Consider the following 12,009-nt stretch of genomic DNA (forward strand, 5'->3'; position numbering starts at 1 on the left):
TACGTAACATCCGTAGGCACAGGAAATGTGCATGTTTTGTCTTCTTGTTTTCGATCGACAGTAAATAAATAAACGTTTTGTGGTGACAGGACATCGGATTTCCTGGAAATTTTGATGTAAATGAGATCATCATTCACCAGTTATTCCTTGCGTTTTTTCAAAATAAGTGAGTGGTTACTATTTTTCATCATTATGTGTGAAATTGGTAGCTAGCTAACGTTACCTAACTAGCAATGCTAATCAAATGCTGGTTAATGCATAGACTGTATACAATCTATGGGTTAATGTTACCGTTACACAGAGAGGGGCCAGCTATCAAGCCTGCTGACGATGCTGTCAACGTTTTCTCTTCCCTTTACACTATATTTACATCTAAGAATAGGATTGAGCATTAGTTTAACGACCATTTTGCTGTGTGGATAGATAATGCATGTAAAATTGTTCATGTAATGTTAATTGGAATTGGTCGGTATTGGAATTGGTCGGTATACTACGAGCACCCTTTGCCTATTCTAAACTGCTTATATTATCTTTAGCGCACTGTACCTTTGAGTCGCCAGCAATGTCACTTGCCTAACTGACTGCGTCTGGTTTTGACAAAAGGCTATGGAAAAGGGTAAGATATTTATTTTCTCTTTATTATTTTGGCACGTTATTGTCTATCTATGCAGTTATTGTCTTTGCATATTTTTTGCAAATCCCTAGACTATACCAGCATGCTCCTTGTTGGTGCCCCCCACCCAATCCCAATCCTCCCCCACCTTTTTTATGCAGCCCTTGCCACTTAATCTACTAAACCCCTACTAAACCCCCATTCTTCTGACACCAGACATTTTCACTGCATTTCTTACTTCCATAACTATATGCACAAATAGTATCCTTGACTGACTAGACATGACAATTTCACTGCACTTTTCTTACTTCCATGTTTTTTTTTTAAACTATATGCATGTGACAATAAAAGCTTCCTTGTATCCTTGTACTTGTCGGGAATGTGTTTTAGATTGTTGCATTTTAGGTCACTTAGAATACAATGTAGGCCTAACTCTTTTACAAAAGCTTAGGTCACAGACCATTTGGAGTTGCAGACAATATTGGAATTTTGGTTGATTTGACTTTAAAACTTCGAAACAGGCACTTTACTTTGGATAGACAATAGCAATAGGAATAGATAACGTCAAAAAGTCTAGACTAGAGTAACTTGTTTGGCCCTTCTGATATGTTTAGTGTTCTAAAGATGTCAAATAGCTCTTTATAGTTACCAAAATGATAGCAAAGGAGGCAGAAGTTAACACAAATGGGTGGCTCTAGAAACGGTGCTTTCATTATACAAATAAACATGATAAAATACTTCTATAACCCTTGAGCCAGCTCCTTTCTATCTGATTTCAATGGTGATACAGCATTTGTTTGCACCTTCAACAGCATGGCATACCTGCTTACCGACCAAAAACACCCACAAATTCCCATATGTTTGTGTGAAAGAGTTATATAACATTATTTGGAATGATATGTATGTGTGCAGACTCGCAGGCTGGTATTGCCACCCCCGTTGTGGGGAGTTCCTCCATCGGAGGCCTGGCTAGCCATAGCAGGTCAGAGGATGAAGAGTCAACCGGGCTGAAGGATGTGAAGAGAACAGCAGCACAGGCTTTCAGTGGTGGCGGTGGAGTGCCCAAACGCCGCAGCTCCTCACGGTTAGTGAGAGGCAGCATGCCTCACTTGTGTTTGGTCCAGAGTCCGAATTTTATACTATTTATTATGCTTTACCATGTTCTAGAGCAGGGTTAATTGTACATATAATACATGTTATGTTGTCTCCATGGCTACGGCCTTGGCTTAAAGTAAGCAATTTCGTATAGGTATTCATGTTTCATCTGTCATGTTTTGCTCAGGTCAATCAAGAGAAAGAAGTTTGATGATGAGCTGGTTGAGAGCAGTCTGGCCAAACCCTCCACCAGAGTGAAAGGTCCACCTGTCATCGAGCCAATCCGATGCTCTGGCAGTGAGCCATCCTCCAATGAAAAGAAAAAGGTAATTGACAAGCTCTACTGTATATTTCAAATGTATTTATTTTTAATGTTGGTTTGGTTGCTGCTATCTTATGCTGATTTTCAGAGGAGCTGTAGAGATTCCCAGATAACATATCCTCTGATAACAATGTAACTATGAGACAATTTCTGTAAAGTGATACAAAGTCTGTACAGTGGATTTGGAGCTGCATTGCAGATCATCTCACACACATGAATGCACACTATTATGCATGCTAATATTTTAATTGTTGTGATTTGTTGATGCTTGCTGATTTCTACTCATGATGTAAAGCACATTGAACTGCCTTGGTATGAAATGCGCTATAACGTTTATTTCCTCTAGGTATCAAAGTCAAGTTCCTCCATCACCCCCCCTCTTACCATGGTGATCACCCCTCCCCCCATCACTAAGAGGGTGAAGAAGACCAAGCAAACATTGCAGATCACCAAGGACCTTGGCCGCTGGAAGCCCACGGACGACCTGCTTCTTATCAATGCTGTCCTGCAGGTAAGGTGGACACTGGAGTCACTTCAGTGAAAGACCTCTGTGTTGTAAGGCCAAAGGGCACTATTGAAGATGCCGTCTGAACCTGCGTTTGGAAACTAGGCCTATCATGCACATGTACCGTCATAGCCTTAAGATATGTACAGACACAAGATTTGGGTATATCCTGAAAGTCTGTAATGACGGTGCGGGCGGCTAAATTGGTGTCATCCACACTATGCACAAAGCATAGATGGTATCGGCAGAAGAACACCTCACCTCAGAGTTAGACCAGTATTTTGTACAGAATGAAAATACAAGCTTTTTGTAGCCATCATTCTTATCTAATTAGTGTATAATTTACTGGCTTTCCCTTTTGGCCGATGGTTGTAACAAGAGTTGGCCCTGCAGTATCAGTAGTTTAGGTATCTTTTAAACACTCAAATGTTTAGAGTTTGCACTGGATCAATAGCAAATACAACATTTCTCTTAAAATCATGGATCTTATTTCTCTTGTTGAGCCTCCCTCAAACATGGAGAAAAAGAGTTGGCCCCAGTATCAAGGAAAACTCTTAGAATATTTCTCTTGTTGTTGAAAACTCAAGAGTTGCAAAAGTGTCAGGGACCCTGTTCTCGCTGTGTTTGTGTGCCAGTACAACGTTGGCCACTGTGTAATTGCCTGTGTACTGTCTGATTGTAGACCACAGACCTCACAGCGGTGCACCTGGGAGTGAAGTTCAGCTGTCGATTCACCCTGAGAGAGATTCAGGAGCGTTGGTATGCCCTGCTGTATGACCCAGTCATATCCAAGTAAGATGCTCCACTCCAACCAAACTCATTTTTAACAATCTACTCAATGACCATATTTTTTTATTATTAGTGAAATAGATGGGGGGGTTTATGAAAATCCTACACTTTGCCCTAATAACTAGGTGTCACATCAACTTCATCCTGAAGTTTATAATTAGAACATTTAAAAAATAAATGAACATTTGCCCCTTCCTTTGCTTTTCTCTCACTCACTCACTCTCTGTCTCTCTTTCTCTCTCTCTCTCTCTCTCTCTCTCTCTCTCTCTCTCTCTCTCTGTTTCTCTCTTTTGCAGATTGGCTTGGCAGGCCATGAGGCAGTTGCATCCAGAAGCCATTGCTGCCATTCAGGCCAAAGCACTCTTCAGCCAGGCAGAGGAGGCCCTGCTGGCCAAGATCAGCTCGGTAAGGCATTTTCATTCAGCTCTGTTTACTGCCCTTTAACATCATTTGTCAATGGGATGTTAGTCTAGCATGTGCCCAGATTATTTGTATTTCACACAAGTTGACAATTTCAATTGGACATTCAAGACATGGCTTTCTATTAAGTGACAAAGAACCTCCATCATACCAATTTTGTAAAATGCCCGTCAGTGAAACATATTTTATTCATTTGCCCTGCTCTGAAAGCCAAAAGACGCCAATTTTATAGTCAAAATTCTGTGGTTGATGTTTTAAGTAAGGTCCCTCCTTTGAACGTTTTAGAATGTCTGGCTAGCATAGATAAAAAAAAAACTTCTCTAAAATATCATTGTTGCTAAGCTTGTAATAGATATATATATATACATATATTAATCTCCCATGTCTTCTACTAGCATACCATGTTCTGGCCATTAAATAGCCTTAGGTGCTGATATGGCTTTAAATTAAACAAACAAACCAACAAACACTCACACTAGTTGACACACTAAACTTTTGTGAACCATCCTCATCACCAGTGTAGCAATTGTTATAAGACAGTTGAGGATACAGCCAACCAAATAAGGTCTGTTGATTGTTACTCTTGCATTTGAGAATTCAGATTTTGAGAGTTCTGATATCATCTTATGTGTGTTGCATTAACACTAAACATTATACATTAAATATACCTTGACTCCACTGTGACTGAAATGTGCTGTGTGTGTGTCTGTGTGTGTGTTCTTGATGAGCAGAACAGTCAGCCCAAGCTGGAGGTGTTCCAGGAGCTGCTGAGTAAGCACCCGAGTGTGTTCTACCCCTCCCGTACACCCAAGAGCCTGATGGTGCACTGGCAGCTTCTCAAGCAGTACTACCTGCTGGAGGACCAGAGCGGTGAGCTGGGTTAGGCTTAAAGGGACTCCCGATGTCACAGTGTGGGTGCAGACATGAAGGTGCAGAGAAGACTATGGAGCTGTAAATGATAGTTTTTGCTGTAGATTCACACAACTAGAAGCATTATTTCAAACTTGGTGACTGAGTTATTGAGCTTGTGTACTGACGAACATGTCCACAACAGTAAATTGACAGAGCTTAAAGTGTTCAGACAACGTACCTGAATTCAGGCGTGAGCTGGTATGCTTAAGATTTGAAAATAGGCAATGAGACTACAGTAAATATGACGTCCTTATTAATGACTGATAACTTCAGGCACAGACATTTTTATTGCTTCAAGCCCTGAATTGAGTGTACCTTGGAGACACAAATATGAATATTCGGATCAGTGTTGCACAAAGCAATGTCAAGTGAAGTGTACTTTGGCCCTCCAATGTGGTCCCATGGAGACACAAACAGACATCCCAACCTGCAAAAAGTCATTTCAGGGAGGTATCACGATAGAAATTGTAATTAGATTTTGATAGTTTGGTCTTTTCACCTTGGCAACTAGCCATCTAGTAGGCTATAGGCCTGAATAATATGCACATGAATTGACACCTCAACATGTCTTTTGCAATCAAACCCGCCATGGGCAATGCTAAAGTCATTGTTACAAATAGTGCAGCGTGCAAGACTAGGCCAATCATTTTTTTTTACTCTTATGAGACAAGGGTAGCCTACACTTTGAAATGGGTCTTACATTTTCCTTTTTTTGAAGGACTTACTCTGCCATGACGCTCCTGTTCCTATACACTGAACTGATTAATTAAGTTCGGGAGAAAAGAGATAAAAGCCCGCCTACACTGAAAACTGATTGGTTGATTTAGCGAAACAGGCCAATCAGGATGCTCTCTGTCTTGAATGCGCTCAGGCACACACGCACCACCCCTCTCTCTCCCGTCGTGTGCGCGCTACACTGAGATGCACACACGGTCTCACATGCGCACTCTTGAACACTCACTATAGCTAGATTCCGGGAGATTTTATCTAATTTGCGGGCGTCAGGGAGTTGCTATCAATATGCGGGAAACTCCCGGAACTTCCGGGAGACTTGGGATGTCTGCACAAACCAGGGCTCCAAAATAATCAAACTGTCTTGGTAATCTACACCTAGATAGGTACTTAGAAAGATACAACAAACTGAATAAGTTTCCCGTACAAAAAGAATAATTAAGGATGTTAAGGACCCTTTGTCAATTTTTCAAAGAGTTGGACCAATTCAACGTGATTCAATATTAGCTTTTCAAAATGAGTTACTTGAAGGCTTTCTAAGTTTGAATAAACTCATTTGCAGAAAATTGCTGTGGGATTTGAATGATCACCAAAAAGACCAACGTAATTATGACATCACACTGTGGCCTGTGTCAAAATAGCCTCTGAGCTCTCGTCCTCAGTACCTGTCTGTTACTAAAAATAACTCTTCTCTGAGCTCTCGTCCTCAGTACCTGTCTGTTACTAAAAATAACCTTCTCTGTTGCAGTCCAACCCCTTCCCAAAGGAGACCAAGTCCTAAACTTCTCCGATGCAGAGCAGCTGGTAGATGATGCCAAGCTAAAGTAGGTGTACTTAGGTGTATTCCAAGTTAGAGGTAAAATGGCAGATCTGGGTAAGTTAACCCAGAGGAAGAGGTAAGCCTTCTAATAGAAGTGTTTAGTTTAGAGATTTAACCCATGGGGCTGTTCTGTTATCAGGTTTACAATTTCCTCTGGGTTATCTTACCTAGGTTTGCCACTAAGCCACCTACTTGGAATCATTGACTGTTCTGGTGTTACAATCAGTAGGAAAGAACATTCCATGTTGGCCTGCCAGAAAAAGTCACTCATGTTGTTCTCATATTGTCTCCCTGCAGGGAAAGCAGGGATGAGGTGCTTGAGCATGGTGAGTCACTTAAAAATAAAAATAAGGGCTTTCCGGGGTTGAACTTCTTGTCTCTTTCTTGATTTTCTTTCTTTTTTTTACGAGTTATCATGTATTTCTCTTGTTTTCTCTTGCTCTATCATAATCCTCACTTTGTATCCCTCCCCACCCTCCACTAGAGCTAATGATCTCCGACAGACATCAGAAGAGGGAGATCAGGCAGTTGGAACAGGAGTTACCCCGCTGGCAGGTGCTAGTGGACAGCATCACAGGTCAGACACACACACACACACACACACACACACACACACACTCACTCATACACACCGTCTGCATCACTATCTCAACGCACACACACTTTTCAACAAAAGCCAGCTGCACATACCTCACATATCAGTACTGAATAGGAATTTGTGCTCAGTCACATCAGTGGCTTTGGAAACTAGACTGTACATGGCAAGAGAACACAGTCTGCTGAACAGTAAAGACGTAACCATCAGTTCACTCTGGAATGGAACACATCAGTGTGAGCTTTGATACAATTGTGGACAGGAATCTCACACCTCATGGCTTGATATAGACCCCTCTAAAGGGTCATTCACACCAAGAACGATAACGGTAACGATAACTATAAACAAATATCGTTCTCATTAATATGAATGACGACGTTCACACATAAACTATAACGATAACGACATGAAGAACGATATCGTTGGAGATCACTTTCAATTTGAGAACGATAAAAAACTAATAGCCAATTAGAACCCATGGAATTTTAGCTGTCACATTCATTAACATAAGGAGAGACTTTTATCTGTTTATCGTTGTTCAGTGTGGACACTTTTATCGTTATGGTTATCGTTATTGTTCTTGGTGTGAATGACCCTTAAGGCAGATCTATTTACATTGATTGCCAGTCAGCTTCATTGCTTCTCAAGCTGACATCTTATAGTTGTAAATATAGAATACTGTGTGTCTTGGGTGCAGTTGTTAATGGTCTTCGAGGCTTGACTCATGAATGTGTTCAATGATTTGTGGCATGCTTTCAGGAATGAACTCCCCGGACTTTGACAACCAGACCCTGGCTGCGTTGCGAGGACGCATGGTCCGCTACCTGATGAGGTCAAGGGAGGTAAGAGATTGGCCAGCTCTGTGATGAAGTTGCAAATCAACTAGTAATTTACACCAGCAGGCTCCCGCCTCCAAGCTCCATGCTGTGATAATGTGATAGCAGAAGGAGGTTTTCTACATATTTGGGCACAGTATGAAGTAAAATATGGCTGACAGAATATCTTGATGTGATCCAAGGTTTTATGTGTTCCCTTTGTTTTGGCTTGTCTGTTTATTGCTTTGTTTTTGTTTTGGTGTTAGTTTGTTTGTTTAGTTTAGTTCAGAAGGGCAGGTTGACCCTATGGTTTAATTCTCCAGCTGCTTCGTTCATCTACTCTGGAGCAGCACTTAGAAGTCCTGATTTGTTTAGTAAACAGTCTGAGTCTTGGAATCCTAACCGACTGTGTCTCTCTGCTACTGCAGATAACTCTGGGCCGAGCCACCAAAGACAAGCAGATAGACGTTGATCTCTCATTGGAAGGACCTGCATGGAAGATTTCAAGAAAACAAGGTAGGCCATTGCAAGCAAGTGTAGTGTAGGAGGTAAAGGCTGTCTACTGAAATGAAAAGGGGTATCACTAGTGTTCTAGCCCATCAGTGCTCACGTAACAGGACTGCAAAATCAGCAGCACTCAATGGGCCACTTCAGTGCACACAAATAACTTGTAGAGTCTTTAATAGATACAGATGAAGACGCTGTGCGTCCAAATGTTGGTTGTTAGCACCTATTAAACACACTAATATATATTATTTGTGTGCTTCGGTTCTTCCTTTGGGTTCAGTCATCTGAAGTGGCCTGTTGGCTGTTGATGCACAACTTCAATAGACAGTCTTTTACCACCCTAAAATGCAGTGATAAAGCATGTGAATGTTTTTTCAGTAATAGAAGGCTTTGCCTTTTGCTGTTTTTCCCATAAATGTCCTCTGCTTTCTCTCTATTTAAATTCCTCAGCCACTGTGTAACTGACTGTATCCATATGACTTCTATTTTAGGCATTATTAAACTGAAGAACAATGGGGACTTTTTCATTGCTAATGAAGGCCGGAGACCAATCTACATAGACGGAAGACCTGTTCTGTCCGGCAACAAGTGGAAACTCAACAACAACTCTGTAGTAGAGGTAAGGAGATGGGCATCACTGTGGAATGTGTTCTGTGCCAGGTTCCGGGGTACTCTCAGCTTGAATTAAATTGAAATGTGATGAGTGTTGAGTAAGTAATTGAGAAAAGGGAATGAGTTACTTTTTACCTATTAGTCTTTTAAGAGGTAATAACATTGGTTATTACTTGGTATCAAAAATAATTTGTCATTTATTAGTCTATTATTACTTGTTTATGTTGTTGTGTGACTGTCACTACAAATTCGGGTCATATCTTCTGTTTTGACTTTCCGTGAAGTTAAAAGATTGATTTGTAATCCTTGTGTCATGCCTCTAGATTGCAGGCCTTCGCTTTGTGTTCCTGATCAACCAGGAGCTCATCTCCCTCATCAAAGCAGAGGCAGCCAAGATGAACCAGCAGTGAGATTTCTCTGGAGTAACTGCCCTAATCCTGGGCCAGGAGGAAGCAGTGCTCTGGGCAGATGGACTCTGAGGCCCTGGCTGAATCCTTGCAACTGGCTCCTCTACGCGAGTTTGTAGAGATAGACTACTGCTGCAGGCACGATGTGAACAGTTCCACAACACCACAGGGGATTGTTTTTCATCCTGAGTTGGGATAATGAGCCATACTCAGAATGTATGGAGTGGGATGTTCTTATATATGAACACTTTACTGTCTTGGTATTCAGAACTCACAACCTTGAGGCAGAACACAACAGAGTTAAGCTCAAAGTTAAGTTTTTTTTACTTTCAGTTTGAGTTCTTCAAGTCTTCTCCACCTACTTAAAACTATTTTCTAGTTGAGCCAAAAGTGAAGTGTTTGTTATTCCTGGAAACTTCATAGATAAAGCTCCTGTGCTAACACACCATCAAATTCCAGGTAGAGATACCATACACAGTATAGCTGATACGGGCATATAGTTTGTCAGAGTTATGGATTAATAACACATCTTGGCCATTATTCTTGTTCATTCCATTGTCAGAGCGCAGTCACTGATGGTATTTGTTACAGGCAGGCACAATCTAACCACAGTTCCACAAGCACCAGGCTCAGGAAACAGTCCAGTACACAGGACTATGTCTGTTCAAATCGGCACCATCAGCTTGAAAGTCCTAAAAGGGAAGCATCTCTTTCTCAAGCCCTTATTAAAGTGTGATGTAGCCATTCAATAAATGTTGTCCAGTCTAAACCCATAGTACTGTTTTTATTATTACTATTATTATTATTATTACATTTTTGCACTATGATGCAGCTTCAGTTAGTTGGTAGAAGGTGTAGAAGTAATGGAAAGGCAATTTTTTACTTTTGCCTGATGTCTATAGCTTAATGTTAGGATTGCCACCTTAACCTCCACTGCCTCAACTCTGTCCTTCCATACAGTGAATGGATCTATATCAGGGTTCCCACTGGTCATGGAATTTCTGGAATATCATGGAATTTTGGAAAGTCTATTCCAGACATGGAAAGTGCGGGAATTTGATTATTTTGGGGCCAAAGTCATGGAATATCAGGGAATTTTGAATTCAGAATCTGGTTATTAGCTTAACTGCTTGCTTGAGTACTGTAGTTGTGGTTAGCACAACTTTGTTCATTCAATACCCATTTATTCATCTCTCACTCTAAAAAAAAGTAAAAAATTCGCTACAGGACTGTTCTGAAATAGTGTAGCCTACCCTTCATTATAAAGTAGGTCATGGAAATTTAGTTTTTTTGTCAGGGAAAAGTCTAGGAATGTTACATTTCACTTAGAGTGGGAACCCTGCTATATGCATTTGCGTAGTACAGACTAAATTGTAGTTAACACCTTTATGTGTTATCATCAAAAGTAATGCGTTAGAACAATAGTTGCACCTGTCTGCTATTTCATTGGGTTGTTAATATCAACAATGCCGCCTTTTATTTTCCGATTGTAGTAGCCTAATACCTTTGATCTATGATTGAGACTGATATGTGCAAGTCTTCAAGATGGAAACACCTGATGGTACTCAAGATGATTTATGAAGTGTTTTACAATGTGTCTTAGATATGACCAGGTGTTTGACAACTTTCAGGAGTTATGTCTGCTGCTATAAACAGATAGGCCAGGATATTTTATTAATTATAGGCAAAAATTGGTCTTATTAGTCTTATTAAAAGACTATTATTTGTGCGTGTATAAGCATTGTTAAAAAACAACTTGCCATATCACACTTAAAAACTTAAAAGGCAATTGAAAGACTTGTCTTGCAGTACCGTCATTCCAGTAACCTATATGTTTCATACTGACAAACAATTCCTTGAGTAAAATTAGCATAGACCGCCGTCGATATTTTTGACGTAGTTCTAGGCCCTTGTTTTGTGCTGCCAGTGCCAACTGAGCGAAGGAGAGTCCTCATTCCAATCCTCAGTCTCACATGAGTTACGCTACCAGACTGTCACAGGGGAGAGTACGGTGCGACTTCATGACACAAGAAAGTTAACAATAGTCACTTCAAGTGAGTACTATCAATGAATGATTATACCCTGTACATTGTCTGAATAAAAAACAGCTTTATTTTTTGCAGCTGGTAACGTTATTCTAAGCAATCAGGACACTGGTTAGCCAAAATGGCTATCTGTAGGTTTAGCATGTTAGCTGATTTTAGCAACGATTTAATTGACATTCACATGCATTGGCGTTTACACATCATTTCTGTAATTGTAGATTCTATAAATTGTTCGAGTAGGCTACTATAAATATTTTGCCCCATCCTCATATTATGTCATGCAGGTCTTGGTATTTCGCAATATGTGATTCATGGCGGTTAAGTTAGCCAGATTGACTTTTAAAGAAGTTCACGGAACTGTCCTTTAGTTTACAGAGAATCAGTAATAAAATGTTCTATTTGTAGAGTTGAATATTTGTTATTAATTGCTGTTAAATTGCATTTTCAAAAAAGGACACTTATGACTTTAACCCATCCTTCATCATTCTTTACCATTTTGATCAGTTATCGGCGAATAGTTGGCTCGAATTAGTGCTGTGTGTTAATGTAAGATAAGATGTGAAGTTAGCTTGTATTGGCAGACACGTCTGAGGAGTGGAGACATTTGGATCGAATTATTTTGAAAACGGAAATATTTTGTTACACCATTGTTCTAGTGGCGACTGCCTTTTGAATAGCCTACTTCTTGCTAATAACGTTCTCCTATTGAAATATACCGACATACTTTGAAGCTAAATCAACCAGTAACCTCCCAACCTCCCAGCTGTTAAATGTTCTCGTTGTCTTGAGATTGTATTTTATTGCCGAGGCCTGTCATTGG

General features: G+C 40.4%; 1 protein-coding gene across 1 annotated transcript; it reads left to right on the plus strand.

Moving 5' to 3' along the window:
- Positions 1–2: 2 nt before the first annotated feature.
- On the plus strand, positions 3–9,913 carry mcrs1 (microspherule protein 1). The gene is made up of 15 exons (XM_048255971.1): positions 3–166; positions 537–616; positions 1,526–1,697; positions 1,896–2,034; positions 2,377–2,541; positions 3,218–3,327; positions 3,621–3,729; positions 4,476–4,614; positions 6,137–6,212; positions 6,506–6,534; positions 6,693–6,785; positions 7,563–7,645; positions 8,047–8,134; positions 8,617–8,744; positions 9,061–9,913. Exons 2-15 carry the CDS (start codon positions 607–609, stop codon positions 9,145–9,147), a joined length of 1,428 nt encoding a protein of 475 aa, XP_048111928.1. The 5' UTR covers positions 3–166; positions 537–606; the 3' UTR covers positions 9,148–9,913.
- The last annotated feature ends 2,096 nt before the right edge of the window (positions 9,914–12,009 follow it).

Source organism: Alosa alosa, chromosome 10 (assembly GCF_017589495.1).
Source record: "Alosa alosa isolate M-15738 ecotype Scorff River chromosome 10, AALO_Geno_1.1, whole genome shotgun sequence".
Lineage (NCBI taxonomy): Eukaryota > Metazoa > Chordata > Actinopteri > Clupeiformes > Clupeidae > Alosa > Alosa alosa.